Source organism: Lynx rufus, unplaced genomic scaffold (assembly GCF_022079265.1).
Source record: "Lynx rufus isolate CCGP_SWC_20201006 ecotype Redwood Valley unplaced genomic scaffold, mLynRuf1.p SCAF_6, whole genome shotgun sequence".
Lineage (NCBI taxonomy): Eukaryota > Metazoa > Chordata > Mammalia > Carnivora > Felidae > Lynx > Lynx rufus.
Window position 1 is genome coordinate 106,930,378 of NW_025814878.1, and position 25,282 is coordinate 106,955,659.

General features: G+C 53.4%; 2 protein-coding genes and 1 long non-coding RNA gene across 6 annotated transcripts; 2 read left to right on the forward strand and 1 right to left on the reverse strand.

The window, feature by feature from the left end:
• The first annotated feature begins 3,640 nt into the window (after positions 1-3,640).
• On the forward strand, positions 3,641-8,210 carry LOC124528657 (uncharacterized). Of its 2 annotated transcripts, XR_006966211.1 has the most exons (4): positions 3,641-4,344; positions 4,917-5,078; positions 5,406-5,561; positions 7,031-8,210. It is a non-coding gene; the product is annotated as an uncharacterized LOC124528657 (long non-coding RNA). The 2 variants fall into 2 exon arrangements; XR_006966210.1 differs by having other exon boundaries at positions 5,406-8,210.
• Positions 8,211-9,383: 1,173 nt separating this feature from the next.
• On the reverse strand, positions 9,384-12,093 carry TSPO2 (translocator protein 2). 3 transcript variants are annotated; one of them, XM_047101912.1, is made up of 4 exons: positions 11,954-12,093; positions 10,630-10,819; positions 10,116-10,257; positions 9,384-9,857 (listed from the first exon to the last, which is right to left on the reverse strand). In XM_047101912.1, the coding sequence occupies exons 2-4, from the start codon at positions 10,797-10,799 to the stop codon at positions 9,657-9,659; spliced, it is 513 nt and encodes a 170-aa protein (XP_046957868.1). In that variant the 5' UTR covers positions 10,800-10,819; positions 11,954-12,093; the 3' UTR covers positions 9,384-9,656. The 3 variants fall into 3 exon arrangements, with proteins under 3 accessions (XP_046957868.1, XP_046957870.1, XP_046957869.1); XM_047101914.1 differs by lacking the exon at positions 11,954-12,093 and adding an exon at positions 11,758-11,901; XM_047101913.1 differs by lacking the exon at positions 11,954-12,093 and adding an exon at positions 10,966-11,224.
• A 5,892-nt stretch (positions 12,094-17,985) lies between these two features.
• On the forward strand, positions 17,986-23,933 carry UNC5CL (unc-5 family C-terminal like). The gene is made up of 8 exons (XM_047102670.1): positions 17,986-18,431; positions 18,954-19,254; positions 19,979-20,241; positions 20,869-20,970; positions 21,224-21,291; positions 22,124-22,224; positions 22,376-22,489; positions 23,621-23,933. Exons 1-8 carry the CDS (start codon positions 18,035-18,037, stop codon positions 23,823-23,825), a joined length of 1,551 nt encoding a protein of 516 aa, XP_046958626.1. The 5' UTR covers positions 17,986-18,034; the 3' UTR covers positions 23,826-23,933.
• Positions 23,934-25,282: the final 1,349 nt, after the last annotated feature.

A 25,282-nucleotide genomic window follows, 5' to 3' on the forward strand; every position in this document is an offset into this window, starting at 1 on the left:
TCCCCCAGGCCCTCGCCCTCTATCTTTTTTTAATTGAGTGACAGCGGGTGCCGGGATGGGGGGAATGGAAACTCTGGCCATTAGTATCCCCTATTTATCAGGAGGCAAAGACAGGAAGCTGGCAGGTGGGGATGGTGAGGCCTGCTCTCCCTTCCCCCACCAGCTCACACATGTATTCATCCTCTCCCCCTCCACCTTACATCCTTCCCTCTGTTTCCCATGCAACCTTTCCAGCTTCACTGGGGGGGGGGGGCGTGGAAAAAGGGGCCTACAGGTGAGCATCCTGAGATTTGGAGGAGATGCTCTCAGAAGTGTAAGCAGGATGAGGCTTGTGTTGAACGGGGTGCTTGTAGAGACCCACCCCCTCCCCCACTGGCGGGTTCAGGAAAGGAGCATCCTGAGAGGGGGTGGGCTAAGAGCTGCCAATTTGGAAAGAAACTGTGAGCTGTTACTTAAAGGGAACAGACGCCGATTTGCCTGTTATGAACCCATAATGCAGTGTCGATTTGGGAGCCTCCAGTAGTTAGCGATATTGCTGTTTACGAGCTCCGAGGGTTTTGAAAGAAGACAGGCAGTGAGTTTCGTGGTTTATGTGTGAAATCAGACTGTCAACAGCCGTGGGAGGCAATCTGTATCATCCCGTGTTTCACATAGGGAAACTTGGACTCCCAGAAGGGCTGGTTAAGGGCCTTGCCTAAGGCCATGCAGCCCCGAAAGTGGCAAGTCAGAATTCCAACCCAGGCCTTTGTACCCCAGAGGCCAAACATTTGACCTCCATGGTATGTTCCCTCTCGGTCAGTCCTTTATTCCTTTAACAAATATTTGTTGAATACCTACTATATGCCAGGTGCCAGTTCTGGTATTGGGACTATGGCACAGAACAAAACAGATGAAAACCCTTGCCCCCACAGAGCTTGAGGGGGCTGGACAATCAGTAAAATAAGTGATATACATATAGGCTATTTGCTGGTGCGAAGTGCCAGGGAGAAAAGGCAGGTAAGGTGAGGGGGACAGAAGTGACAAGAGGTGAGGTTATATTTTTATAGAGTGGCCAGGGAAGCACTTTGAAAAGGAAACAACTAAGAGCTGAAGGTTGTGAGGGGAATAATCATATGGATATCTAAGGGGAAAGTGTTCCAAGGGGAGGGAGAGCCGGTGCAAAGGCCTTGGGGAGGCAGCGTTCCTTGTGTGTTTGCGGAACGAGCAAGGACACCTGGGCGACTGGAGAGTCCTGGGAGATGAGGCCAGAGAGATAAGTGTGGGCGAGATAGGTGCGACCTTATGGGCTACTCTAAGGGCCTTGACTTTTTCTCTGAGTGATATGGGAAGCCCCTGTCTTTGAACACATGAGAACATGGTCTGACTTATATTTTTACAGGATCAGCCAGGCTGCTTGGTTGAAGATAGACCAAAGAGCAGAAGCAGAGGGACCAGTTCTAAGCCTATTGAAAGTAATGAGAGACCTGGGGCCCCTAGAAAAATCCCTGAGCTGAAATAGCTTTGGAAGATGGACAGATACCTTTTTGCAGATTCATATCATGGATGCCACAGGCATATCAGGGGCCACAGGCGTTCATGTTTGGGGCACTGCAAATACTCTAGGACATTCTCAGGGCAGTGGAAGGCTGGGGTCACAGTCACCTAGAGGTTGAAAGTGAGAAAACTGAGAACGCTGGGCACTGGTCAGAACGATGCTCCAAGTGGGGCTGGGTGGTGGTGGTGGAAAGGGAGCGTACCTTTCCACAGTCTGACTAGACAACAGGAGTCAGGTCAGTTTGGAGTATTGGGGGTTCTCTTCCCAGAGAATCCTGAGCAGCACAGTGCCCTGTAAGATGCCCAAGCATTGTGGTTTGCCTGGATGGCCATAATTTCTACCTGCTGTCCAGGTATAGTTACTACTCATGCCCCATCCACTCCCCGTAGCACTCTGGTATCGACAATCAACCCTATGGTCACCCGACCTGATCGGCTGATTACTGAAAGCACTTGTGCAGAGACTATTTTTCTCAGGCGTTTTTCCAGGGGTGTAAAACAGGGTGGTAATGGTAGTGCCTGAGTCCACAAAGAAAAGGCAGTGATCACGGGTACAAGGTGAACACACGTTATTACGATTCTGGTCATCACACACACACACACACACACACACACACACACACACACACCATTTAAGTGTGAAGGGTTCACTTTCTTCACTTATTTGACCAACACTTATCAAGGGCTCCTGCGTGCCATGCACTGTAGGAAATACCAAGAACACAGAGACGCAGGAGGTACAGCCTCACGGGAGCTCGCAGGACTTGTTGCATGGGGGGCACTCAAGCATGCATCGTTTCATTCCGTTCTCACACCAGTCTCACACGGGCGGGTATTATTGGCTTCGTTTTGCAAGTAGGGACCTGCCGCTCGGGGAGGTGAAGTGATTTGCACAAGATCACACAGGGATTTAAGTCTGGGTCCTCTGAGCATACTTCTTATCCCCAGGACTGCACCCAGCCAGCTCTGATGAATATATGTCTTTTTTTTTTTTTAACATTTTATTCATTTTCTGAGAGACAGAGCATGAGTGGGAAAGGGGCAGAGAGAGGGAGACACAGAATCCGAAGCAGGCCTCAGGCCCTGAGCACAGAGCCCGATGCGGGGCTCGAACTCACGGACTGCGAGATCATGACCTGAGCCGAAGTCAGACGCTCAACCGACTGAGCCACCCAGGCGCCCCTCTGATGAATACATGTCTTAATCAACATCTGCGTGTGTCCCTCTCCACTTCCAGGTCACGGCTACAGCGAGGGGCTTGGAGTAACCAAGGAGAGGTCAAAGGTCTGGGAGGAGGGAAGCGAGGAGGAGGGATTTTTTTTCCAGCGCCTTATTCCCCCTGTGGGGAAGACTTCCCCCTTGAGGACAGAGTCTCCTACTTTGGCTGTCGTGTATCAGGATTGGGAGAGGGGACAAAGTTCATATCCATGCCCCCATCTCAGCTTTGATTCACTGTGTGATCTTGGCCAAGCCACTAAGCATCTCTGGGCCTCAGTGATGCCAGCTAAGTTACTGTTCTCTATTCCAGGATGGTCAAACAGATGCAAATGAGAAGAGACAGGGCTGGCTCCCAAAGACCTGCGGGGTGAAAATAACAGTGTGGTGCAAATTCCCTGAGTGATGGTAGAGCTGATGCAGAAGTGGACCCAGGCTGGTCCCTTTCTGAAGAGGGGACCCCTTGCTCCCACCACACCCACATACAGTTTTTCCTTTGACACTTGGGAGAGCACCCTGGGCCTTCCCCTGGACTGATAACTGACAGCTTCCTTTTCCACTGCTCCATTCTGGCCCCTGCCCCTACCCGCCATCCTTAGAAGCCCTCTGAGCTAGTCTGGCTATATATGGCACCTCCTGGGGGCCTGGTTCCTGGCTGGTCCCTGGCTCTCCTTTCCAAGTCGGACCAGTTTCCCCTGCAGGCCCCAGAAGGCAGCCACTAATCTGGAGATCAGGTGCCAGGAGCTTGGCTCCACGTCCTGCAGCTGCCAGGATATTCTTTAGGGCAGGCAGTCCCCAACCCCCCTGTTAACACTCTTCAATTCAGTAGGTTTCTATCCATTTGCCCCTCCTGCAGGGGAGGAGACTGGGAAATAGGTTATTTAGTTCAAGATCACCATAGAGGTCTGTGTGTGGGGTGCTGGAATTTGAACCCAGCCTCCAAGTTCTAGGCTTTTCCCAGTGTGTTTTGCTGCCTGGGATTCAGTAACAGTGAGAGCTCACCCTAGCATGGCCCTTTCCTGGGGACCTGACACTGGTCTAAGTAGGTCATGTCATTACCCCATTTATTCCTCACCAGGATGTTAGGGTAGGTGCTACTGTTATCTTCATTTTACGGGTGAGGAAATTGAGACCAGAGAGCTTAAGTGACTTGGCCAAGGTCACGCAGCTAGTGATAGCCGAGCTACGTGCTGTGCTGCCAGAGTCACATTGTTGCTCCTTCAACATTCAGTCCCTACTGATACCAGGACCCCTGAGGTCAGGCTCTGAGGAAGGCGGGGCAAGAAGGGGACTAGGGGGGAAGAAAGTGTTCTTCAGGGAGATTGGGCTCTGGAAGCAGTTGGTATAGGAGGGGTACACGTGCACGTGTGTGTCTATGTGGGGGGTGTGTCTGTGTGTGCGTGTGTGTGCATGTGTGCATGTGTGCATGTGTGTGTGTGTGTGTGTGTGTGTGTGTAGGGGGTATAGGTGCAGAGACAAAGCAGCTGGTGAATGGGGATGGAAACCAAAAAAGGAATTCTTGCGATCTGTCCCTGCAGGCCTCAGCCCCCTTCACTCCAGGTGGCAGTGACTGGAAGGAGCCGGATTTGGCCCAAGGTGAGCCGCAGTCTGCCTCTCCCTGTCCCTTTTCCCAGGGTCATTTCAGAAAAAATTCAGGGGCTCTGGAGGTGGCTGAGGAGTAGGAGACAGGACCAGGCACAGCTCTTCCTTGGGTCTGAGTCTGCTGTCTCGCTGCCCTCGCTGGGAAGGGAGTAGACGCCAGGAGGGGGCTAGTGGAAAATAGAAGCCTCACCAGGGGAAGGTTTAAATTCTCACTTTGTGAAAGAAGACACCTTGGGAGCGCGTTGATGGAGTGGGTGCTTTATGTGCAGGGACAGCTGGGACCCCAACAGCGCGTTGCCCCAGAGACCCAGCCTGGGCGTGCCCGTCTCTTGGTCACTACCGAGACGAGGTACACAAACAACGGGCTGCCGGCACCAGACACCCCCCTGGCGGGCAGAAGCCTGCACCCTCCAGCAACCGCTCTGTTGACATAAACACGGGGTGTCTGGAGCTCCGGCCAGGTGGGGGGAGGGGGCCCAAGGGTCTCCCAGAGGTCTAAGGCTGAGATCAGAGAAGACACTAGAATCACCGGGCAGGGCAGGGGTTTCAGTATCCTCCTGTTGCAGGACACAACGCTTGGCTCGCCTTGCAGAACACGCTGCTCCTGGGGACTTTAGTCCTGGTCACCGTGGTCCTCCATTCCAGCAGCCACTCCCGGCACCGACTGGCTCCTGCGGCCGCTTTGAGCCTTTGAGGAAAGTGATCTGATAACAACCACGCATATTAAGGTGACTAATAGTGTTCCTCTTTGAAGGGGTGTTTGCAGGGCCAAAGAACCTACTAGGGGGAAGCAATAAACTTAATCAGTGTTTGAGAGGAGAATTTCAGCGCTTCCAATGCTCAACGGGTGAAGCAGGTGCAGCTTAAGGGGACAGGGGAGTTTTTGGTTGTCCTGTGGGCAGATAATTTCTGGGTGCGCTGGGGGATCTTGGAAAGAAAGACAGTGGAGGGATGAATGAGGCACCTGGTGTGACAAAGAGGGCTTCTCCCAGCCCTGTACTTATTGATCAACAATAAGTACTTAAAACAATCAGGGTCTTGTGCCTGTTTTCCAGAACTACAAGAAAGAGGCCTCTGAAGCTCGGCTTGGGGTGCAGGGGATAGGATGGATGTGGCCACCACAAAGGAAGACTTTGGAGCCCTGGCCCAGGCCTGACAACACTCAGGGGGCCTTATGCTGCCACCAGGGCATCGCCTCTGCCTGCCCATAGGTAAGAGGGGCCAGAGACGCACAGAGCAAACACTTCCTGCACTCTGCCCCTTCCAAACCAGACTGACCAAACTTTTGTCCACTGGACAGACATACATCTATTGGTCTCCCTGCCTCACCTCGCCTCTGGGTGTCTCCATTCTGCAGACTTGGCAAAGGGAGGAAGAAGGTGGCATTCCGGGGCGCGAAGGAGGGGTGGAGATAGAGTAGAAAGAGTCGTACCTCCTCCTGGGGTTGCTCTTTTACCTGGTGCAGCTCCCCACCTCTCCAGATACTGGGGGGAAGGGTGGGATCTGCACAGCCCTGGAGGAGCTCATCTCCCCCTCCCCCTTGCCCCCCACCCCGCCACTCATACTCACATACCATGTGCCCACTCAGAGGCAAATGGAAAAACACCACTCAGGGACAGAGATGCACACACACATGTTTGGGATGGTGGGATCCCAGGACACGTCTAGCAGAGACATGAGGAAACTCTGACCCTGTTCAGGCACAACTCTAGGTAACTCTGGTGGTCTAGGAGGGGCCAAGGGCAGTGTGTGCTCAGAACCGGGAGGTGGGGTAGGGTGAGGTCGAGGGGTCCAGACAGATTAGGAGAGTGAGGGATTAAAGGCACCCACCCAGGAGCCAAGGAGCAGTGCAGAAGGGAATTTTAAGGGTGACTTCGAGGACAGAGGATGAGAGTTTGATGTTGGAGTCCTGCCCTTTCTGGCTGTTTCTGCTCAAAGCCAGGAAGCCTCTGAGACTGGCTCATCCTATCGGGCAGTCTTGTTACTCCAGGGCTTGGGATGCCACCCAAATCCAGCTTTCTTCTAGAGCGGAGTGTCCCAAACTGGAGGTATCTGGACGCCTGGGTTTGTGGGTCGACTTGCACTGGGGAGGGGGAGGTCATGCAGTCGGCTTGGATGGACTCTCCTCTTCTTGGAGGATCAGTTAAACTTCTAGAAGTAGCTGGCAACACAAATAAAATTCGTAGCTGATATTTGTACTGTCTATATGAGATGATGACAATGAGAAATAATTCTGGGGCGTTCACTCGTCTAAGGTCACACGGCGATAACAGAGCGGGGATGAGAACCCAGGCGGTGTTTATAGGTATTTATAGGTTATGTTTCTATGTCTCCAACAGTTCCACGTATAAATGAGGTTATACGTTCAGCTAAAAGCAGCCTTAGGAAATTTGACGGAGGTGAAGATAAAATCCACCTGAATGTGTGACCTAAAAAGGCAGTCATTTTGTGCGTGTGACACTGGTCAGGCTAGCCCACAGGCCCGAGGAGGAGGTCACTCGCTCTCCTGGCTCTGGGGAAGTTTGGGAAATATTGCCAGGGTTTTGGAGTGGGAATCAGAACCATGTGTGCTTGGTAAACATGCGACCCCTGGGGTCCCCACCTAAAAAGCTAACATTTCTGAAGCACTTCCTCTGTGTCAGACGACTTTGTACTCATTACCGCCTCTCTTCTTCCCGAGGGTTCTATGAGGGCCCCTTCGCACAGCTGAGAAAAACGAAGCACGGACAGTGAGGTAAGTTGCGCAGGTTACCGGTTCATAAATGACGGTCAGTATCCACACCCAGGCTGGCCTGTCTCCGCGGCCAGAACTGCAAACCACGTCACCCTCTGCCTTCGTTCCCCAAGATGATCTGATTCCGGTGGGTCTGGAGCAGGCCTTCGACAACCGCCCCCGGAGGTCACTGGGCCACACTTTGAGAACCACACTCTGGCTTCCGTTTCAGTCAGGCAGAATGTTAGAGCCACCTGAGAAGCTTCAGAAACTATGAATACCGTTCCCTTCCCCAAACACAGCCTTTTTCAATGGGTCCAGAGTCGCCTCGCAGGTGTGGGTGACGTTCTGGTCAGCATTTTCTTTTAAGGGGACAGACAGAGTGTATATTTATCCAATCAATAACACATATGAAGACCTGCTCCGTGCCCTGTGCTGCACGGGGGCTGGGGACACAAAGGGGGGTGGGACACTGTGTGTGCCTTCCAGGAGCACAGGTGCCTGACACTTCTGGTGGGGCACAGCGTGCCCTTTCTGGGGGGAGGAGGAAGGATGCGGTTTCCTTCTTGCTTGTTCTCTGGTGAGCTCCAGAAAGAGCCAGTCTCCTCGAATGTGAAGTCCTTCTGGCTTCTCCCCGATGTGGTCCTTCGCCCTCGACTGACAGGTCACAGCTGGTTCTCCACCCAGAACTCAGCTCCCAGAAACACAGCCCTAAGAGACCACCTATATGTGGAGCTCTCACATTTTAGAGGGAGCAGACACAAGTGCTGGGCTCTTGTTAGATCTAAAGATGCCTGGAGCCCACCCCAAATCAGCACACCTGATTCTTAGGTCATGGGTGGGGTCTAAGGAATATGCGTTTTTCATAAACTCCCAAATGGCTCTGCTATGCACTCAGCAGGAGAGCGGCAGGAGACCCTGGAGAGTTTGAAAAACACTGATGCCCAGGTCCATCGCTAGAGAGTCTGGTCAATACTTTCAGAAGTTCCTATGCAAGGTGTCTGGGCCTTCCAGCTGACCTTGTTTGGAATTTGGAGAGACAACCCCAGGGACACTCACTCCTTGCTGCCACCAGGGCCTTGAAATAAGAGGAGAAAGGGCACCTGGGTGGTTCAGTTGGTTAAGAGCCTGACTCTTGATTTCAGCACAGGTCATGATCTCACGGTTTGTGAGTTCGAGCCCTGCATTGGGCTCCGTGCTGACAGTGCAGAGCCTGCTTTGGGATTCTCTGTCTCCCTCTCCCTGCCCCTCCCCTGCTCACTCTCTATCGCTCTCTCTCTCCCAAAATAAATAAATAAACATTAAAAAAATAAAGTTCAAAGGTCTTCATCAATTAAAAAAAAAAGAAACAAGAGGAGAAGAAAACAATAGGAGGGAAGAGACGAAAAATAAAAAAGGAATAGATGAAAATAAAGAAGCCAATGAGAAGATGTGGGACAAGAGAAGTCTGGACAAGAAGTCCCCGCTGAAATCACTCATTAACTCTGAGGCATTCATCTCTTTTTCTTAATGTTTTTTCTTATTACAATAGTCATTAATTGGTTTTGAAAATTAATAGTAAAAAAGTATATGAAAACAAAAGTGAAAAATGATCTATAATCCACCTGAACAGAGATGATCACATAAGGTCTTAATATGACATATATAATGTATAATATATTGTATAATATTATAACAACCATAATGTAATGTGGTATATGTTATACATACTATAATATTATTATTAATATATATTAACTAAAATACAATGAAATAGGGGCGCCTGGGTGGCTCAGTCGGTTAAGCCACTGACTTCGACTCAGGTCATGAGCTGGCGGTTCGTGAGTTCGAGCCCTGCGTCGGGCTCTGTGCTGACAGCTCAGAGCCTGGAGCCTGCTTTAGATTCTTTGTTTCTCTTTCTGTCCCTACCCTGCTTGCACTCTCTCTCTCTCAAAAATAAAGAAAGATTAAAAAAATAAAATAAAATTAAATAAGATTAAACTATTCTATAATAAGATGTATTATATAAACCTGGCACTTATAATGGGTATCCTTTTTTCGACTTTATTTACTTTTCTGTTTTGCTTTTATAGAACTTATCATAAAGATTTTGTGTTCCCAGCAGCTGAAAATCTAAGTCCTAAAAGACTCAGCTTGATGCAGGAGGGTGTGTGAGTGGAACCGTGACTGGGTACCCACTTTTCCCTCCCCGTGCACACACTCCTGCGTTCATTCCCGCAGAGGTGCGGACGATGCGACCCCTGCCCTACGACCCTAGACATCGTGTACCCAGATATGCACTTCACATCATACCCTCAAAGTTAGTAAAGGATCTTATTAATTGATATCACTAAATTAATTTATTAGTGCAGGATTAATTAATTCATATTAAGTGTAAAATAAGTTTCTTCCCTTTCTTCCCATTTCTGAAATCGAATGAAAATTGGCACCAGGGGACCCGGGACGGTGACCACGCTGGGCCGAGTCGTCTCTAGGGATTCATCGCTCCCTGGCCCCCCACCTTCCCTCTCTCCAGAATAGCTCCACAGCCCTCCTTGCCATTCTCTTCTACCCCTACCCTGGCCATCCTCCCTCCTCTCCTGTCCCTGGTGCCTCAGTCGCTCTTCTCCCCACTGGGCTGAGGCTGCTGGCTTGGACAGAGGCTGTCCCTCCACAGGCGGTAGGCGATGGAAGCGGTCACGGTGAGCCAGGCCAGGTAAGGCAGCAGGAGCACGGCAGCCAGCTTGTTGACGGGATGCCAGATCAACGCTGTGCTCACCACCAGCCCGTAGAGCAGCAGCAGGTGCAGCAGGGCCTGGAGGGGGGGTGGGAGTGAGCAGTGGGGTCAGGGCAGTCAGGCAGGCTGCCCTGAGAACTGAGCCCTCAACCTTTCTGCACCCCAGACCCAGTGAGCCAAGTTCCTGCGGTCTGGGCACTCGGCCGGAGCTCAGAGAAGTGTGCCCACCCATTACCTGCCTGTCCTGCATTTGTCTCTTGGGCTATCTGCTCTGGGGGCCCCAGTCGTCTCACCTGCTCCTACGCTACTTCCACTGACGAACACGGCATGCCTTACCAGACCATGAGTGCGGGCTACGAAAAAGAGAATCAGGACAGTCCAGCTGATGGCAAGCTGCACAGCATAGAGGCCGAGAGGCAGGACCAGGGGCCTCCCAAAGCCCCCTCCCAGGTCCTTCCACACCAGGTAGGAGGCATAGCTGCAGAGAGATGGTGGCAGGACACTCAGAGGGAGGGTGTTCCATGGCAAAGGAAGGGAGCCCTCGGGCATAAGGTCTCTTGGTTTCCCAAAGGAAACCCCGTGGGCTGCTATGGGTACAAGAGTGTCTATGCGTCACTTGAGGGCCAGCGAGGAGGTGGTGGGGGGAGCCGGGCATGGTGAGGTGGGGGAGGCAATGGGGAAACTTGGAGAGGGGGAAGAAGAAGGCTGGCTGGAATCCTAGGCAGGTGCAGAGAAGACCCCCTCCCCCCACTCCACGTAAGCGTTAAGATGGCGCATGCTATCCCTTTGGAGACCAGGATACAGCAGTAGCTCGGGTACAGGGCCCATGGTATGCGAAATGGGTGCTCACCCTATGACGAAGTAGATGGTTGTCCACCCTGCCATCAAGACCTTGTGGGGTGGGCACCAGGGTGGCTTCTTTGGGCTGTCGTACCAACCAGACGTTCGACGGGTGAGTAACCAGACCAGGATGGGCCCCAGGTGGGGAAGAGCCACAAAGATGGTTCCTTGAGGCTGCATTCTCCTCACGGAGACCAAATCTAGGACGGCAGATGACACACTGGTGATGGGCCTCCCCTCAGTCCTTTCCCTGTGTCTGCTTGCCTGTCTCCACCTCCTACCCGATGCTATTTCCTGGCCAGAGCCCCCTCACAGGACGTCTAGTCACAGAGGCCATTCTCCCCACCTTGGGCCAGCTCCCGTCGGCTCCTGTGAGCCCACACCGGGCCCTTTCTCTGGCTTCAGTGGACTTGTTTTTTCCACACCACTCATCTGGCACACAGAGGATACCGTCCCGTATTGATAACCGCTTCTGAGTGAAAGGCTCCCTTCCCCCAGCGCGTATCTGACTCCTAGAGTTCAGGTCCATGTATGACCGTCCCTTCTGCCTCCCATAGTGGGTGGCACTCGGTCAGGTACATAGCAGGCCCTTCACAGGAATGGTGCCTTAATACTGAACTCAGTCAAGCTGATATAACCAACTATGTTCAGAAAGGCAGGAGCCAGCGATCCCTGGGGGTCTTTACTAGTCAAGAAGCGGCCAGCCCATCCGCCCCCAGGCTTATCTCGATATACCAGACTGGCAGACTTGGGGAGGCCCACCCAGCCTGAGCTGCTGCCCGAATTCACACTCAGCCGAGTGACACCGGGCTCCTTTCTCTGAAGGTTTCCGTCTCGCCTGCCCTTCAGGGGCTGGGGAGGTCCCTTCTCCACCTCTCCCCTTCCAGAGGGACGGGAGCCACAAACATAAGCGCCCAGCTTTCCTGTGGCCTGACATCTCAAGGAAGCAACAGCCTGGTCTTTGAAAAGCTGCCATACTCATTTGAATGTGGAGTTGTGCACAGACCCTCCTCCAGGCAAGACCCCCATCCATATCATTCTCAGGGTCCTGGAGTGACTGCCTGCTCCATCTTTTCCTGTCAAGGGCCCCTGTCCATGTCCTGGAGGTTCCAGACACAGGGCTGACTAGCCCGCCTACCTGTGCATCTCTATTTATATTCCTCTGGTCCTCACTGTCCATTTGTTCATCTTCTGCCTTCCTGTCTCTTGCTGTCTCCCTCTTTCTGTTTTTCTGTTCAGTGCTGGAGGTGCCTCCCGTACCCTCCCCCATCAGGAGAAATCCTGTTCTCCACCCTCCCGATGCCTCCTCATTCCTAGGCCTGTGTTCCCCTTACCTCAGGCAGCACACTTCTCAGGCCAAGTGCTCGATGCTATATGTTGTGTGCAAGGCAGAGGAGGGTGGGGGACGGGAGAAGGGCGGAGTGAGGCTCCCATCTGGTCTGCCTTTCTCCAATGACAGGGTGGTGGCATTGGCTGGGGTGTATGGAAGGCTGGCTGCCTGCATGGTCCTGAAGGGTTTCATTTAGCAGAGCCCCCCCCCCCCCGGTCTACTAGACTTGGCCTCTGGAGTGGTCCCCTTGATGGAAGGGTTGAGGCTTTGGCTCTGTGACACCCGGACTTCTGGGCGGGCTCAGCCTCAGGCTATAAGACTTCTGAAACCTGTGGTGTGCACATTCCATGAGCTGGCTTTGTGTCCACGGGTGGTGCAGACCCTCAGATTTCCCCAGGACTTTCCTGTAACTGGGATTGTCCCCAAGGGAGGCAAGCATCAGCTTTGGAAAGGAGTTCATGATATATGGACACAGGTTATAGCCTAGTTGGCATGGGCCTTCCCCTCTCAGAACTCGAGCTTGACGAATTTTCACAAATCCCTACAACTTCATGACTCAGAGGAGAAAGCAGCCTCCTGTGTGACTCAGACAGAGCTTTGTCCAGCAAAGACTAACACCTACCCTTTTCATACCTATAAAATTCCAAGCACCTCTCCTTTGCTAGTCCTTTACTCATGAGGTCCCCTTCCCAGATTGGCTGCTCGCCATTGCTCCTTTGCCCCATCTCTCCACTCTGGGGACCTGGGCACCCCTGGGAGGAGTTAACACCATCCTCTCTCTTCTACCTTGGGGAAGGTGGTGGAAGGGAGGGGGTTGCAGTAGGGGACAGGAGGCTGGAGAATCATTAACTGAGATGAAATCAGTGGCAGTTACTTATTTTCTATGAGATAATTGGGGCGGGGGTGTGCTGGGGAGCTCACCATGGTCCCCAACTGCAGGAGGCCAGCCCTCGGTGACAAGAGTTGCCGCTCATGGAGCACCCATTTTGGGGCGAGCATTTTACAGTTATTAGCTCAATAATGACCATGTTTATTCCTCACGAGGTAGATATTATTGCCTGCATTTGACAAACAAGGGAAAGGAGGCTCAGAGGGGTTGGGTAACTTGCCTAAGATTATACAGTGGACAAGTGAGTCACCTGTGTCAGTGTCAGTAGACTGGCCCCAAAACACATTCTCTTTGAGCTGGTCTACACACTCATTCCACAAGTCTGCCTTTCTTTTCTTTCTTTCTTTCTTTCTTTCTTTCTTTCTTTCTTTCTTTCTTTCTTTCTTTCAAGTTCATTTATTTATTTTGAGAGAGATTGAGAGAGAGACAGAGCACACGAGCAGGGGAGGGGCAGAGAGAGAATCCCAAGCAGGGGCCGCACTTACCAGCGCAGAGCCCGATACAGGGCTCGAACTCATGAACCATGAGATCATGAGCTGAGCTGAAGTCAAGAGCCAGAGGCTTAACTGAGCCACCCAGGAGCCCCGCAACAAGTCTTTCTTAAATACCTGCTATGGACCAGGCTGTACCAGGAGCTAAGAGTACAAGAGCAAACAGCTGAAAACAACAACAACAACAACAACAACAACAATAACAAAAATCTATCCATCTTCACAGGGATCCTTCATTCCAGTGGCACTATCTTTCCCAGGCAGAATTTCTATGAAAGGACTCAGGTTGGCAAATAGCCCAAAGAGAGCTCTCCCCCAAGTGCAGTGTCCCTGCCAACTCTGAGTGTGGGCAGGGAGCAGATAGGGGAACACCCAGTGCTGCCAGCACCTTGTGAGTCGTTAACCCTCTCAGTGCCTCCTCTGTCATCTCTGTGTAGGAAAGGGTGGAACTAGACAAGGTCTAAGCTCCTGGACCAGCGGCATTGGCATCACCCGGGAGCTTTTTAGAGATGCAGAATCTCGGGCTCTGGCTCAGACCTATGGGATCGGGACCCACGTTTTAACCCAATGCCTCATGTGGTTTGTGTGCACACTATAGTTTGAGAAGCTCCTGTTAGGGGTCCCTCCTCTTACCTTCTGCCGGCTGTCAGTTCAATAGCCTCTGGCTGGGGCAGCCACTCACCAGCAGAGGGCATTGTAGGGAGGGGTTCACCTGTCCCCAGGTTTTCTCTTTCTCTGTCTCCTCCCTCCCAGACCCAGACTATTAAGACCTCTGACTTCTGGGATCCTCAGCTACTCCACTCCCCTGCCTTGGCTGGACTTTGCCAATAGACAGGGACAGATTCCCCCACCCCTCTTTAGGTCACTGGGAGGGAGGACTTTGCCGGGAAGCTCCGGGCCACTCCTGCCCGGATTCCCCGCCCACCTCCACTTGTCTGCTGGCCCGGTGACAGAGTCTGACTGACTGCTCTGTTTCCAGACAAGGAACTGCTATTCCTGGATGAGCAGGGGGGCCTCTGGGAGCACCCACACAGTAAGGTGAGCACCCCCTGGGGCAGATAGACATGGGGTAGGCATTGCAATGGAGCCATCTGGGGTACAGGGGAGGAGCCAGGCCAGCTGAGCCAGCCCTGCCAGTGTGGAGAGCCTCCACTGGAGGAGGAGAGGGGAGAGGGCAAATGTCCAGTGGGCGTGAGGACCCGAGAGGTAGTTGTATGCACTATGGAAATGTATACTACGCTGAAAGAATGTTGCCCGTGACAGGTTTGGACTCATCCATCCTGGTACTTTTTACATGCTTCAATAACGAGATCTATCAGGGCTTGAGTGGGCATGGTAAAAGCCAGTGATGTGGGAGAAGGGTGAGAAAAGCTTTGCAGCAGGAGCCCAGATCTTCGTGCTGGAGGAGGCAACTCCCTAGAGACAGGTGAGGGCAGCATTCTAAAGGACCCTTATCTTGGGGACCTGCTACCTGGGATGAGCTGGGGGCAGGAGCAAGACAAACTGGAGACACGGGTACTAAGGAGTCAGGGGGTCGGGAAGGTCCAGGCTACATCTAGCTGGTTACCCTGCTGCAGATTCAGGCCTACCTCCTCTTGGGGTTAGGGGGCCGATGGAGTGAGGGCCTAGCAGCTTGGAGAGCTATGAGCCTGGGGGAAAGGTGGCTGAGCTGGGGGAGAGTTAATGAGTGGGCTTCCCATGAGAGGCCCCTCTAGGCTTTAGGGAGGAATATGCCAACTCTTCCAGGTTGGCAGGCTGGACAAGGAGATTCTGCTGCGTCACCCAATGGGGTGGAGGGGGTTTGGACTCTGGTCCTTGGAGGCTCCAGGAAGGTTGTTGCTACAGAAACAAAGCAGAGTCCCTCTTTTCTTTCATGCTAGCTAGCCCATCACCTGCCACGGGTGCCTTTGTGGGCAGGGGGCGGTAGGGATATCACTCCCTATGGAGCCGAGGTTATACCGTTCGGTGTTTTTATTTATTTTTACTTTATTTGTGTTTCTTGCTCTTGCAACTTCCTGTCATCTCGAAGTGCAAAGGAAGAGAGACCCTGGGGAAAAAGAAGGGGCCTGGAGAGAGAGGTAGTGTTTCTGGAACACCGCTGTCATCCCTGTTCATCCTTCCCTCTGCCTTCGCTTGTAGCTTAATAACCCCTCATACATCCTCACCGTGGGGAGAAAACTTGGCTTCCTTATCTATGACATGGAGATAAAAATAACACCTAGCTCACAGACCACTGTGAGGATCAAATGAGTTAGGCCCCACAGAGCGCTCTAACACGGTGGCGTAGAGCAAAGCTCCATAAAAGTTAGCTGTTACTAGCGCAGTTATAATTCCAATTATCTTTAATGTCAAAGAACCAAAAGGAACGGATGCACCATAAAGGGAGGCTGACTGCTCCAACCCCCCTTTCCCACCAGATGGGGGGGTCCTGCCAGCTCGTCCACTTGACTTGTGTGCCCTGCAAGAGGCTTGGCTGGGGCACTTTTTCTGCAGGGTTGAGTTTTAAGGCAAAAGGAACAACGTCACACCTTCCTCCCTGGCTACGTTTTCAATGAGGACACGGGTGTGGGGCGGCGGGGAATAGATCCCACCCCAGTCCTAAGCCTGAGGATACAGATGAATTTCTTCCCCTGTCTGGGAGAACCTAAGGAAAGGGGCTTGGGTTTCGTGGGCCCTGAGGAAGGAAGGAAGAAGGAGGGCAAGGGAGGAGCTGGTGGTGTCTTGGGGCAAGGCCTGAGCGCCGGGTCCGGGTGTGAGTGAAGGGGCTGGAGATGAATGGATGCCAGAAGCCTTTCTAGCGCAGACCCTAGTGAATCAACCCCGGGGATCCCGAGGACTTTGAAAGAGGCCATATATCTCACAGAACTCAGCGGCAGAGTGAATGAGTCACATTCCCTCAGAAGCTCCGCGTAAGACGTCATCTTTGTCACGACTGAACTTCCCGCAGTGTGTGCTCCACGTGTTCTGAGCACCAGCCCGGAGGGGGTGGGAAAACCACGCGTGACAGCATGTAGTCAAGGGTTGCTCGATAAGGTGGGATGACAGCAGGGAGAAAATTCCGAGGGGTGAGACTGTCAAGGGTGGGTGAGCCGGGGGGGAGGTGCTGTGGAGCAGGAGGGGGGTCCAGGTGGGTGGAAGAGGCAGGTGGGGAGAAGAGCGGGAGGGAGCAAGGGCCAAGTGGTTGGAACTAGACAGGTGGGAGACGCACAGCCTGGCAGGAGTGCAGGGTGCTGGAAATCAAGGGAGGAAGCGGGAAAGTATGAGCGAGAGGTGGTAGACCCTGGAGGACCCCCCGAAGGAAGGTGTGGCATCCTTATGGGGGAGGCTGCTGGAAGGGCCAGGTTCCAGTCTGAGGCCCCCCGCTGGTAACCAGGTGAGCAGGCAGTGTGTGCTTTGGCCTGGCCTCAGTCCAGTCTCACTGGAGGCTCCCACTTGTGTTTTTCTTTCTCTTTTTGCTTCCACTTTTGACTTTGTTACCCCTATCATATTTCACATATCCCTGTGACCGCCTTCAGACCTTTCTGGTAGCAGGTGTGGGGGGGGGGGTGGAGGGTGGAGGCATGAAGAAAGAAAACTATTTGGGCCAGTGCTTTGTCATCTACAAATGCTTTTCACGTGATCTCGTGCTATCCTCACAATCGCTCTGCTCTCAGAGGTAATTATTTTTTTGCTTTGGATAGCTCTTAAAAAGAATGACAAAGTTAATATAAAAGGCTTGGGGTGGAAAATTCAAATACAGAAGAAAAGAGTTCGAGAAAACGGACGGTCCTACTTTCCACCTTCCACCCTCTCAATTTCCTGTCTCTTTCGGTAGTGATGGGTGTGAATAGTTTGGGGGTGTATCCTCTCAGCCCTGCGTTGACCAAGACAGGAGTCACCAGCATGTGTGGCTGCTGAGCACATGAACTAGAGTACGTCCCAACTGCGATGTGCTGGAAGTGTAAAATACACAGGGATTTCGGAGACCTAGTATGAAAACAGAATGAGAACTAATGCAATAATTTTGTATTGATTTCCTCTCAAAATGATGATGTTTTGAATATATTGGGTTACATAAAATCTATTATTAAAATTAATTCCTCCTGGTTTTTTCTTTTTGGCCTTTTTAATGTCCCTAGAAAGTTTAAAATTACATTTGTGGCTTACATCGTTTTTACTGCATAGCACTGCCCCAGACCTTTCTCCGTAATTGACATGTATACACCCATAAATATGTATCTATACTTGTATATAGTTCTGTTACCTACACTAACGAGATCGGAGGATGTCTACTTCTCCGTAACTTGCTTTCCCCCTTAAAGATTTTTCTGTAAAGATCAAGATGGATATTCTGACATATGCAGAAACTATGGCACATTAAGCAATACGGCAAACTCTCTCAGCCAGTGACCAAGGCGGCATTTGAATTTACATCATGTAACTCCAAACCCAAGCTCTTTCTGCCTCAGAGGAGTCTAATTTGACATAATAGGCCATGGGGAGCGACGGTAGGTTCTTGAGTAAGACGCAGATAGGTGAGGTCCCGTTAAAGGAATTGATGGAGGAGTCACTACAATGAAGACAATTTGCTCCCTCATCGCAGCCACTTGGGGGCCAAGTCTTGGCCTCCATGATGTTACAAAGGTTTACCTGGCACTGACCTCTTTTGTCCTCCAGGTTCTTGGCCTTGGCTGGCACAGGGGTGCACGGGGGCTGGCAGCATCAAATGACCAGGTGGATGTGCTCCCATGAGTGCTCCTTCCAACCTGCCCAGTTCCTACTGCTGGTGGGGGTCCCGGTGGCGAGTGCCCTCCTTCTGGTCCAGTGCCTCCGATGGCACTGTCCTCGCTGGCTGCTGGGGGCCTTTTGGAAGCTGGATAACCAAGAGGAGCCAGTGTCCCATCCCACTCCTCTACCAGAAAATGAGTCCCCAAGGCAGTGCCCGCCAGCCACACTGCCGGAGATGGCTGCCTTCTACCAGGAACTGCATACACCCACTCAAGGCCAGACTGTCGTCCGTCAGCTGATGCACAAGCTGTTGGTGTTTTCGGCTCGAGAGGTGGATCACCGCGGTGGCTGCCTGATGCTCCGGGATATGGGCATCTCTCTGCTCATCCCGCCAGGTAACACCACCCTCTCCCTTCTCAGCATATAGTTGTTTGTTGCGCGTTGTACAAGGGCATCGCGCCTCAGGGAGCATCATTCGTAGACATCGCCATAATTTTGAAAATTGTTTATATTTTTAGTATGGCTTTATTGACTCCAAAGATGGATAGATTACATATTTTTATGACAGCTTCCTGACAGGTGGAAGTAGAGTGCCTGGTAGTAACGAACGGTGTGTTATGACAATTCTCCATCAAGGAGAGTGTCTGGAGCAAGAGCACCTTTTGCAAATTTGCAAACTCCCACAAGCCCCCACTGGGCTGGCGGCATCCCTGGAAGGAAGGAGGGTGGCTTGCTGAGGCTTACACTGCAAGCCGGCTCACAGTCTTTCTCTCCTTCCACACTGCCTCGCCCAGTGCCCTGTGAGGCACCCTCTCTCTTTGGCTCCTGTCCCACCTCCCCTCCCGCTGTGGCCTGGCCCATTCTGGGGTGGCGGGGTGCCTGCCTGCCAGGCCCGTCTCAACGCTTGTTCTCCCCAGGTGCTGTGGCTGTGGGCCGCCAGGAGCGGGTATCGCTGATCCTGGTGTGGGACTTGTTGGATGCCCCGTCGTTGTCCCGAGCCCAGGGGCTGGTGAGCCCTGTGGTAGCATGTGGCCCCCACGGGGCCTCCTTCCTGCAGCCCTGCACCCTCACGTTCAAGCACTGTGCCCAGCAGCCCCGCCATGCACGCACTTACAGCAGCAACACGACCCTGCTCGATGCCAAGGTCTGGAGGCCCCTAGGGCAGCCAGGGGCCCACACGTCCAGGGACGAGTGTCGCATCCGCCTCTCTCACTTCAGGTAGGCCTGTCGGCCCAGTCTTCCTGCCTGTGTTCTCTGTCTGCCTCACCCCCATCTCTCTGTATGGAATTGCCCCTTGATCTGTTCCAGATGCCCCACAAATCCTTTATCGCCCGGTGTCCCTTCCTGGTCCCTCTGTACTAGTGGGTAGGGCAGCTTGTCTCACTCAAACCCTGTCCAGGATTAGCAACCTGCTGTAGTTTCTCTGCCTGCCTGCAACCACAACCTCAGCCCTCCGTCTGGAAGGGGACTGACCCATCCCCACCTTTGTCTCTCTAAAACTGTTTCTACCCTGTGCCCCTGTTCAAGACTGTTCCTGAACTGTCCAGGGCCGCCTATCCTCTTCAGTTTTCGAAGACCGCCTCCCATCGCATGTCTGTCCTCAGCTCTGTCTTTCTAGAACCACCGGCCCTTCTGCCGCTCCTTCCTACCCCTGCGCAGAGCAGGGCCAGCTGTGTGTGGGTCCCCTGGGAAGCATAGTGACCCTGGAGCCCACCTCTCCTCTCTCTCGTGCTGGAGGACGCTTGATGGCTCTTCTCCCCATTCGGTGATGCTCCCCATTAAAAGTGACCTGACTCACTTTTAATCCCCCCACCTGCCTGACTCCCTGCCACTTCCTCCCTGTCCACGCCCCACGCCGCTCTCCTTGGATCCTCGCGCAGGAGGAGCCTGGCGGCAGGTGCACCGGGGTCCCAGCCTCTCCTGTCACCGTCTTTCTCTGCAGCCTCTACACCTGTGTGCTGGAGGCGCCTGCGGGCCGGGAAGCCCGCAAATGGCTGCAGCTGGCTGTGTTCTGCTCGCCGCTGGTGCCGGGACAGTCCCACCTGCAGCTGCGCGTCTACTTTCTCAACAACACGCCCTGCGCCCTGCAGTGGGCCATGGCCAACGAGCAGCCCCACGGTGGGCGCCTGCGCGGGCCCTGCCAGCTCTTCGACTTCACGGGGGCCCGAGGGGACCAGTGCCTGAAGCTCAAGTACATCTCTGAGGGTGAGGGAGGGGGCTTCTGGGGGGGCACTAGAGGGAGGGGTCTGGACCTCCCCCTGGGTAGAAATCTGGGACCCTCAAGGTTCTTTCGGAGACTCCTGGGCAGGCAACAGCTTCCAGGGGACCCCTGGTTTCTGTGGCTGCCTCCAGGAGCCCCAGGCTTTGCCCACTCCCACCCTCTGTGGCCCATTCAGCCCTGGCCCCTCCATGGGAGGATAGGATGATGCAGGGGTGGGGGAAGGGGAGGGGAGGCTTTTATTGTCCCACCTGGCTGGGGGCCCGGTATCTAAGGAGGAGTCCTAGTCTTCTCTGCCCTCCTTCCTCTGTGGCACCTGCTGGTGCACTTGCTCACGGGGCCTGGGATGTCTGTGTGGTTTGTGGACAGATGCGTGGCTGCTCGGTGGGAGGCGGGAGGCCTGTGCGCTGTGTGCGTGTGGGAGGTGTGTGGTGCTAGGGAAGGCTGCTCGCAGGGTCCTGGCCAGGCTCTGAGGACTCCCATCCACTTGAGACCCCCTCCTGCTTTCGCTCCCTCCTCGTCCCTCCCCACAGCACCCTGCACAGAATAGGATTCCTCCAAACACTTGTGGAAGACCCCACTTTCTGAGGCCCTCCGCTCTGCCTCCTCCCCAGGTTGGGAGAACGTCGATGAGAGCAGTTGCCAGCTGGTTCCCCATCTCCACATCTGGCACGGAAAGTGCCCCTTCCGTTCCTTCTGCTTCCGGAGGAAAGCAGGTAGTTCAGGGGCCCTGTCCCCTCCCCGCCCCTTCCCCTCACCCCTCTGTGGCTCCCCATTTGGTCAGGCCTCCGTGCAGACCTTCTCTAAAAGGCGAGGAGCCACAACTGATCTTTGAGGAGAGAAAGATGGAAGGTCCTGCCCAATGTCTTCAGATTTCCAAAGCCTTACTGTGGAGTCCCTTTCACTTCCCCTGCTGTCTTGCACCGGGCCTTTCCCTCTCATGCCTGCCATGTCCTCTCCTCTTTGTAGCCAATGAGAATGAGGACTGCTCAGCGCTTACCAATGAGATCATTGTCACCATGCATACCTTCCAGGACGTGAGTTGGAGCTGAGGGGCAGAGGGGAAGGGCAGAGCCTGGAGGAGTCCTGGGCAAAGTGGGCGAGGGGTCTGGTGCCCAGTAAGTATGACCCCAATCACATAATTCAGCAGGTGGTTGGCATTCTTCCAGGGGCTTAGACCACCTGGCCTCCAAGCTACCCTCTATTCCCTGACTCTCTCTTGTTTATCCATGGATGAATCCAGTAGGAGGGTAAAAGAACCAAACCCTGGATGAACCTCTTCTCTTGGCCCAGAGGGACTTGGGCATCCAGGAGAAGTGGTTTCTTTCTAGGCTGAGTATATGCATCTGAGAGATGATGTTGTGTATCTTCAGTGAGAAGAGCGACCAGGGAGAGGATCTCGAGTAGGTGGGATGGGAGTTAAATATCTGACTCTCCGAAGGGGGAAGGTTTGAAGAAATCAGGGTTGAGAATCTTTGGGGAACCATGGTGGTATCTTGGTGGAGAGTAAGCAGATAGCTCTCAGGTTGTCCCCTGCAAGGAGGAACCAAGGGCTGGGGGGAAGGAGACACATGTGCCTGAGTTTAGGGTCCCTATTTTTGGAATAGGGGACATGCCCTATGACCTTACCCAGACTTCTCCTGGTATGTTAGGATGCACCATGTTTGGTCTTCATGTCTCAGCTCCCAAAGAACTCAGTAGGGAAACTTAAAGGTGAAAGTTCTGGGGCCAGGGAAGCAGAGGGTAGGGGGTCCTGATGTCTCCTGGTAAAGTAGCTCTGGACATGGGGAATGGAGGCAGGTTCCCTAGTTTCATTCAGGGGATGTCTCATGATGCCTAAACGGGTTCCCTGACCCTCTGTTGGCTCAGGGCATGGAGACCAAGTACATGGAAATCCTCAGATTCCAGGCATCAGAGGAAGAATCCTGGGCGGCGCCACCCCCTGTCTCTCAGCCACCCCCATGCAACAGGTGAGGTGGGATGGCCTGGGCTGCTGGCTGGGGGACTTTTGAGATTCCTGCCCCAGTGCCCACAGAGGGTGCATACACAATTCAGGGTGTGTGTGTGTGGAACGGACTGGGTTTCTCTGATCCCCCTCTCTGAGGACCCCCTCTGCCCCAGGCTGCCTCCAGAGCTCTTTGAGCAGCTGCAAATGTTGTTGGAGCCAAACAGCATCACGGGCAATGACTGGCGTCGACTGGCCTCCCACTTGGGGCTCTGCGGCATGAAAATCCGGTAAGAAGAGTGGGGTCTGCGCATGGGAGAGGAGGGTGAACTGGGGTCGGGGGCTGTCAGGACACCTTGAGGACTGCAGCACAGATAAGGAAGCAACTTAAAAGTCCGAGAATGGCTACTCCCCACCCCGTTCCCCATGATAGAGCAGCTCTATTTATTACTGTATTCTCAGTACCTAGAATGATGCCTTGGCCCATAAGTAGGTGCCCAATAAGTATTTAAAAATGAATCAATTAACGCATAAGTCATTGGGTACATACTGAGTGCTTGACATGCTGTGCCCTGAGGGGTAGAATGCACACCGTAAGGTAATGTGTATAAAGCATGTAGCTGAGTGCCTGGCACATGTTAATTCAATACATGTTAGTAGTAATGGGGGCAGGGGGCAATGCAACCATGGTCTCTGTCAACAGCAATCAGTAGGAGAACAATTCTGAGCTAAGCTCCAGAACCCAGACTGTGAGTGTGGTGGTCAGGAAAGACTTCACCCAGGAGATGGGACTAGGACTGGACCCAGCTGAAAGCAAAGTGGATTTAAAAATCACCTACCTATTAAATGTTTATCAAGTACCCATCTGTGTGGAGGGAAGAGCACAACTGTTTGTGAGTGTGCTGTGTGCAAGGTGGGAAGGGGATGGGCCCACAGAAGGATGGGGGCTGGGAGAAAAGGTCAGAAGAAAAGGGCAACGCCAAGCTATGGATGAGCCCGGGGTCTGGAGTATGGGTTTGGTTGGTACTGGAAAGAGACCCCGAAAGGTTTTTGAGCAGGGGAGGGTCATGGGGAAGCCTGGTTTCGAGCAGCTGTTTCCCGAGTGGTGGGCAGGATGTGGTGGCCTGGGAGAGAGGGAGGGGGAGGTGAAATGGAGAAGGCAATTACAGAACATGTGAGCTGGAGGCAATTCTCTCGTCCGAGCCCTCGAGCCCTCGGTGAAGGAGGAGGAGACTGGGGCCTAGAGAGAAGTAGCCTTTGAGCCAGGACAAGCTCAGATCTCAAGGTCCGGGGCCCTCCCACCACCCAGGTGCCCTGGAAGGCAGGCAAGAGCAGGATGAGGGCCAGAGCTGGAGGGCAGGGTGGGGGGGGGGGAGGGGTGGATCTGGCTCCAGTGCATCGCCCATCCCCCATCCCGCCAGGTTCCTGTCCTGCCAGCGCAGCCCAGCCGCAGCCATCCTGGAGCTGTTTGAGGAGCAGAACGGCAGCCTGCAGGAACTGCACTACCTCATGACCGTCATGGAGCGGCTGGACTGCGCCTCGGCCATCCAGAACTACCTGAGCGGGACGCACGGCGGCGGGGGCGCCCAGGAGAACCAGGGCTTGGAACTGGACGAGAAGCTCTGAGCGCTCCCAGGGGGCAGGGTGGGGACCTCCTCGCAGCACTCTGGGCACCTGGGGGCCCCGACACCGAGGGAGAGCGCGGCAGCTGCTTCTGGCCGCGCCCACCGACCTCATCAGAACCCTCAGACGGTGGCTGTGGCCACCGTGAGACCAGGGGGCGGTGGGAGGGGGGGCACTGTCAGCTTCCCTGGTGCGATCCTAGAGACCAGCTTCGTGCTGCGAACGGGTCCCATCCTGGTCGGCAGGGGGCGCAGGAGCCCAGGAGATGGCCCTGGCATGGCCAGCCTCTAGGAAGCTGTTGCATAGACCCAGTGGACTGTTAGGCTGCCCTGTCGGCACTCCTTGGGGACTGGCCAGTTCACAAGGATTCGCTGCGCACTTAGTGATACTCCGCATCGGACTGGGTATCACGGGGAATCCTGGCATGGAGGAAATGGGGCTTGGAGCTTGACAAACCCGCAGTTCTCTTGTGGGAGTCAAGATGCCCTCATGGATGAGAGGCTATTTCCAAAACAGCAGTGCCCTGGGGTTAGGGGATGTGGGCGTGCTTTAGGAGCTGAGACGGGAGGCAGCGGGGCGTGGGCTGGAGCAGGAGAAGGCTTCATGGAGGATGCTGGAAAAAGGGTTGGGACGAGCATAGAGTGGTTCAGCCGTCTTTGGGTGGGGATAGAGGGTGATGGTGGCTGGACTTATAGTAGGAGCCAAGAGTGAGCATGGGTGTGCGGGGAGGGTTCAAGGTCAGTCATGCCGGCTGTCCACCTGTCTCCTTTGTCTTCCTTTGTTTCTCTCTCTTCCCATCCTTGCCTTGTCTTCCTTTCTTTCTGCCATTATCTCTGTCATAAAACATCAATGCTGACAAGAAACTACAAGATTAACATTCGTGCCCAACCTTTTTACCTCTTTATCTGGAACTGTGTGAGTTTTCAGTGTCTCTGGTTCCATTTTGCTGTCACCATTTTCTGCAGTCTCTGCATCCCTGAATCTGTGTGTTAGTCTCTGTCTTAGCATCTCTTTGCCTCTACCGAGTCACTGGGCCTGCCTTTGAGGGTTTCCTTCACCCTCGGAAACCCTCAGTCATTCTCCTCAGGGCCAATGTCTCTGTATCAATTGTCTCTGGGCCAATGTCATGTATCAAAGGCAATGAAAGGACACTGGGCTACCCTAGGAATGGGGGTGGGGTGTGGATTTTACCCTGTGAATCAAGACCCAATTTAGGGTCAGGAAATAAACAATAGGGATTAAAGAACATGCCAGTCAGTCAACAAATATTTATTCCGTGCCTACGATGTGTTAGACACTGTACAGAAAAGAGATCAGTGGGCTGGGTCCTGAAAAGAGAACAAAGGATTTGACTCCATTCTAGCAATGTTTTGTTTGCAAACAGGTATTGTTAAATTTTTTTTTTTAAGGGCAGGCAAGCAATCTCTCTACTAGCAATTTGCTTTTGTATTTAATGAAAA

Bases quoted from the DNA above. Each gene is read 5' to 3' on its own strand.
- TSPO2 (XM_047101912.1), bottom strand. From the start codon at position 10,799: ATGCAGCCTCAAGGAACCATCTTTGTGGCTCTTCCCCACCTGGGGCCC. The intron at 10,258-10,629 runs GTGAGCACCCAT...ATCTCTCTGCAG, and splicing joins ACCATCTACTTCGTCATAGG to CTATGCCTCCTACCTGGTGT. The intron at 9,858-10,115 runs GTAAGGCATGCC...CCCCCCCTCCAG, and splicing joins TAGCCCGCACTCATGGTCTG to GCCCTGCTGCACCTGCTGCT.
- UNC5CL (XM_047102670.1), top strand. From the start codon at position 18,035: ATGACCAGGTGGATGTGCTCCCATGAGTGCTCCTTCCAACCTGCCCAG. The intron at 20,242-20,868 runs GTGAGGGAGGGG...CCTCCTCCCCAG, and splicing joins GCTCAAGTACATCTCTGAGG to GTTGGGAGAACGTCGATGAG. The intron at 22,225-22,375 runs GTGAGGTGGGAT...CCTCTGCCCCAG, and splicing joins CAGCCACCCCCATGCAACAG to GCTGCCTCCAGAGCTCTTTG.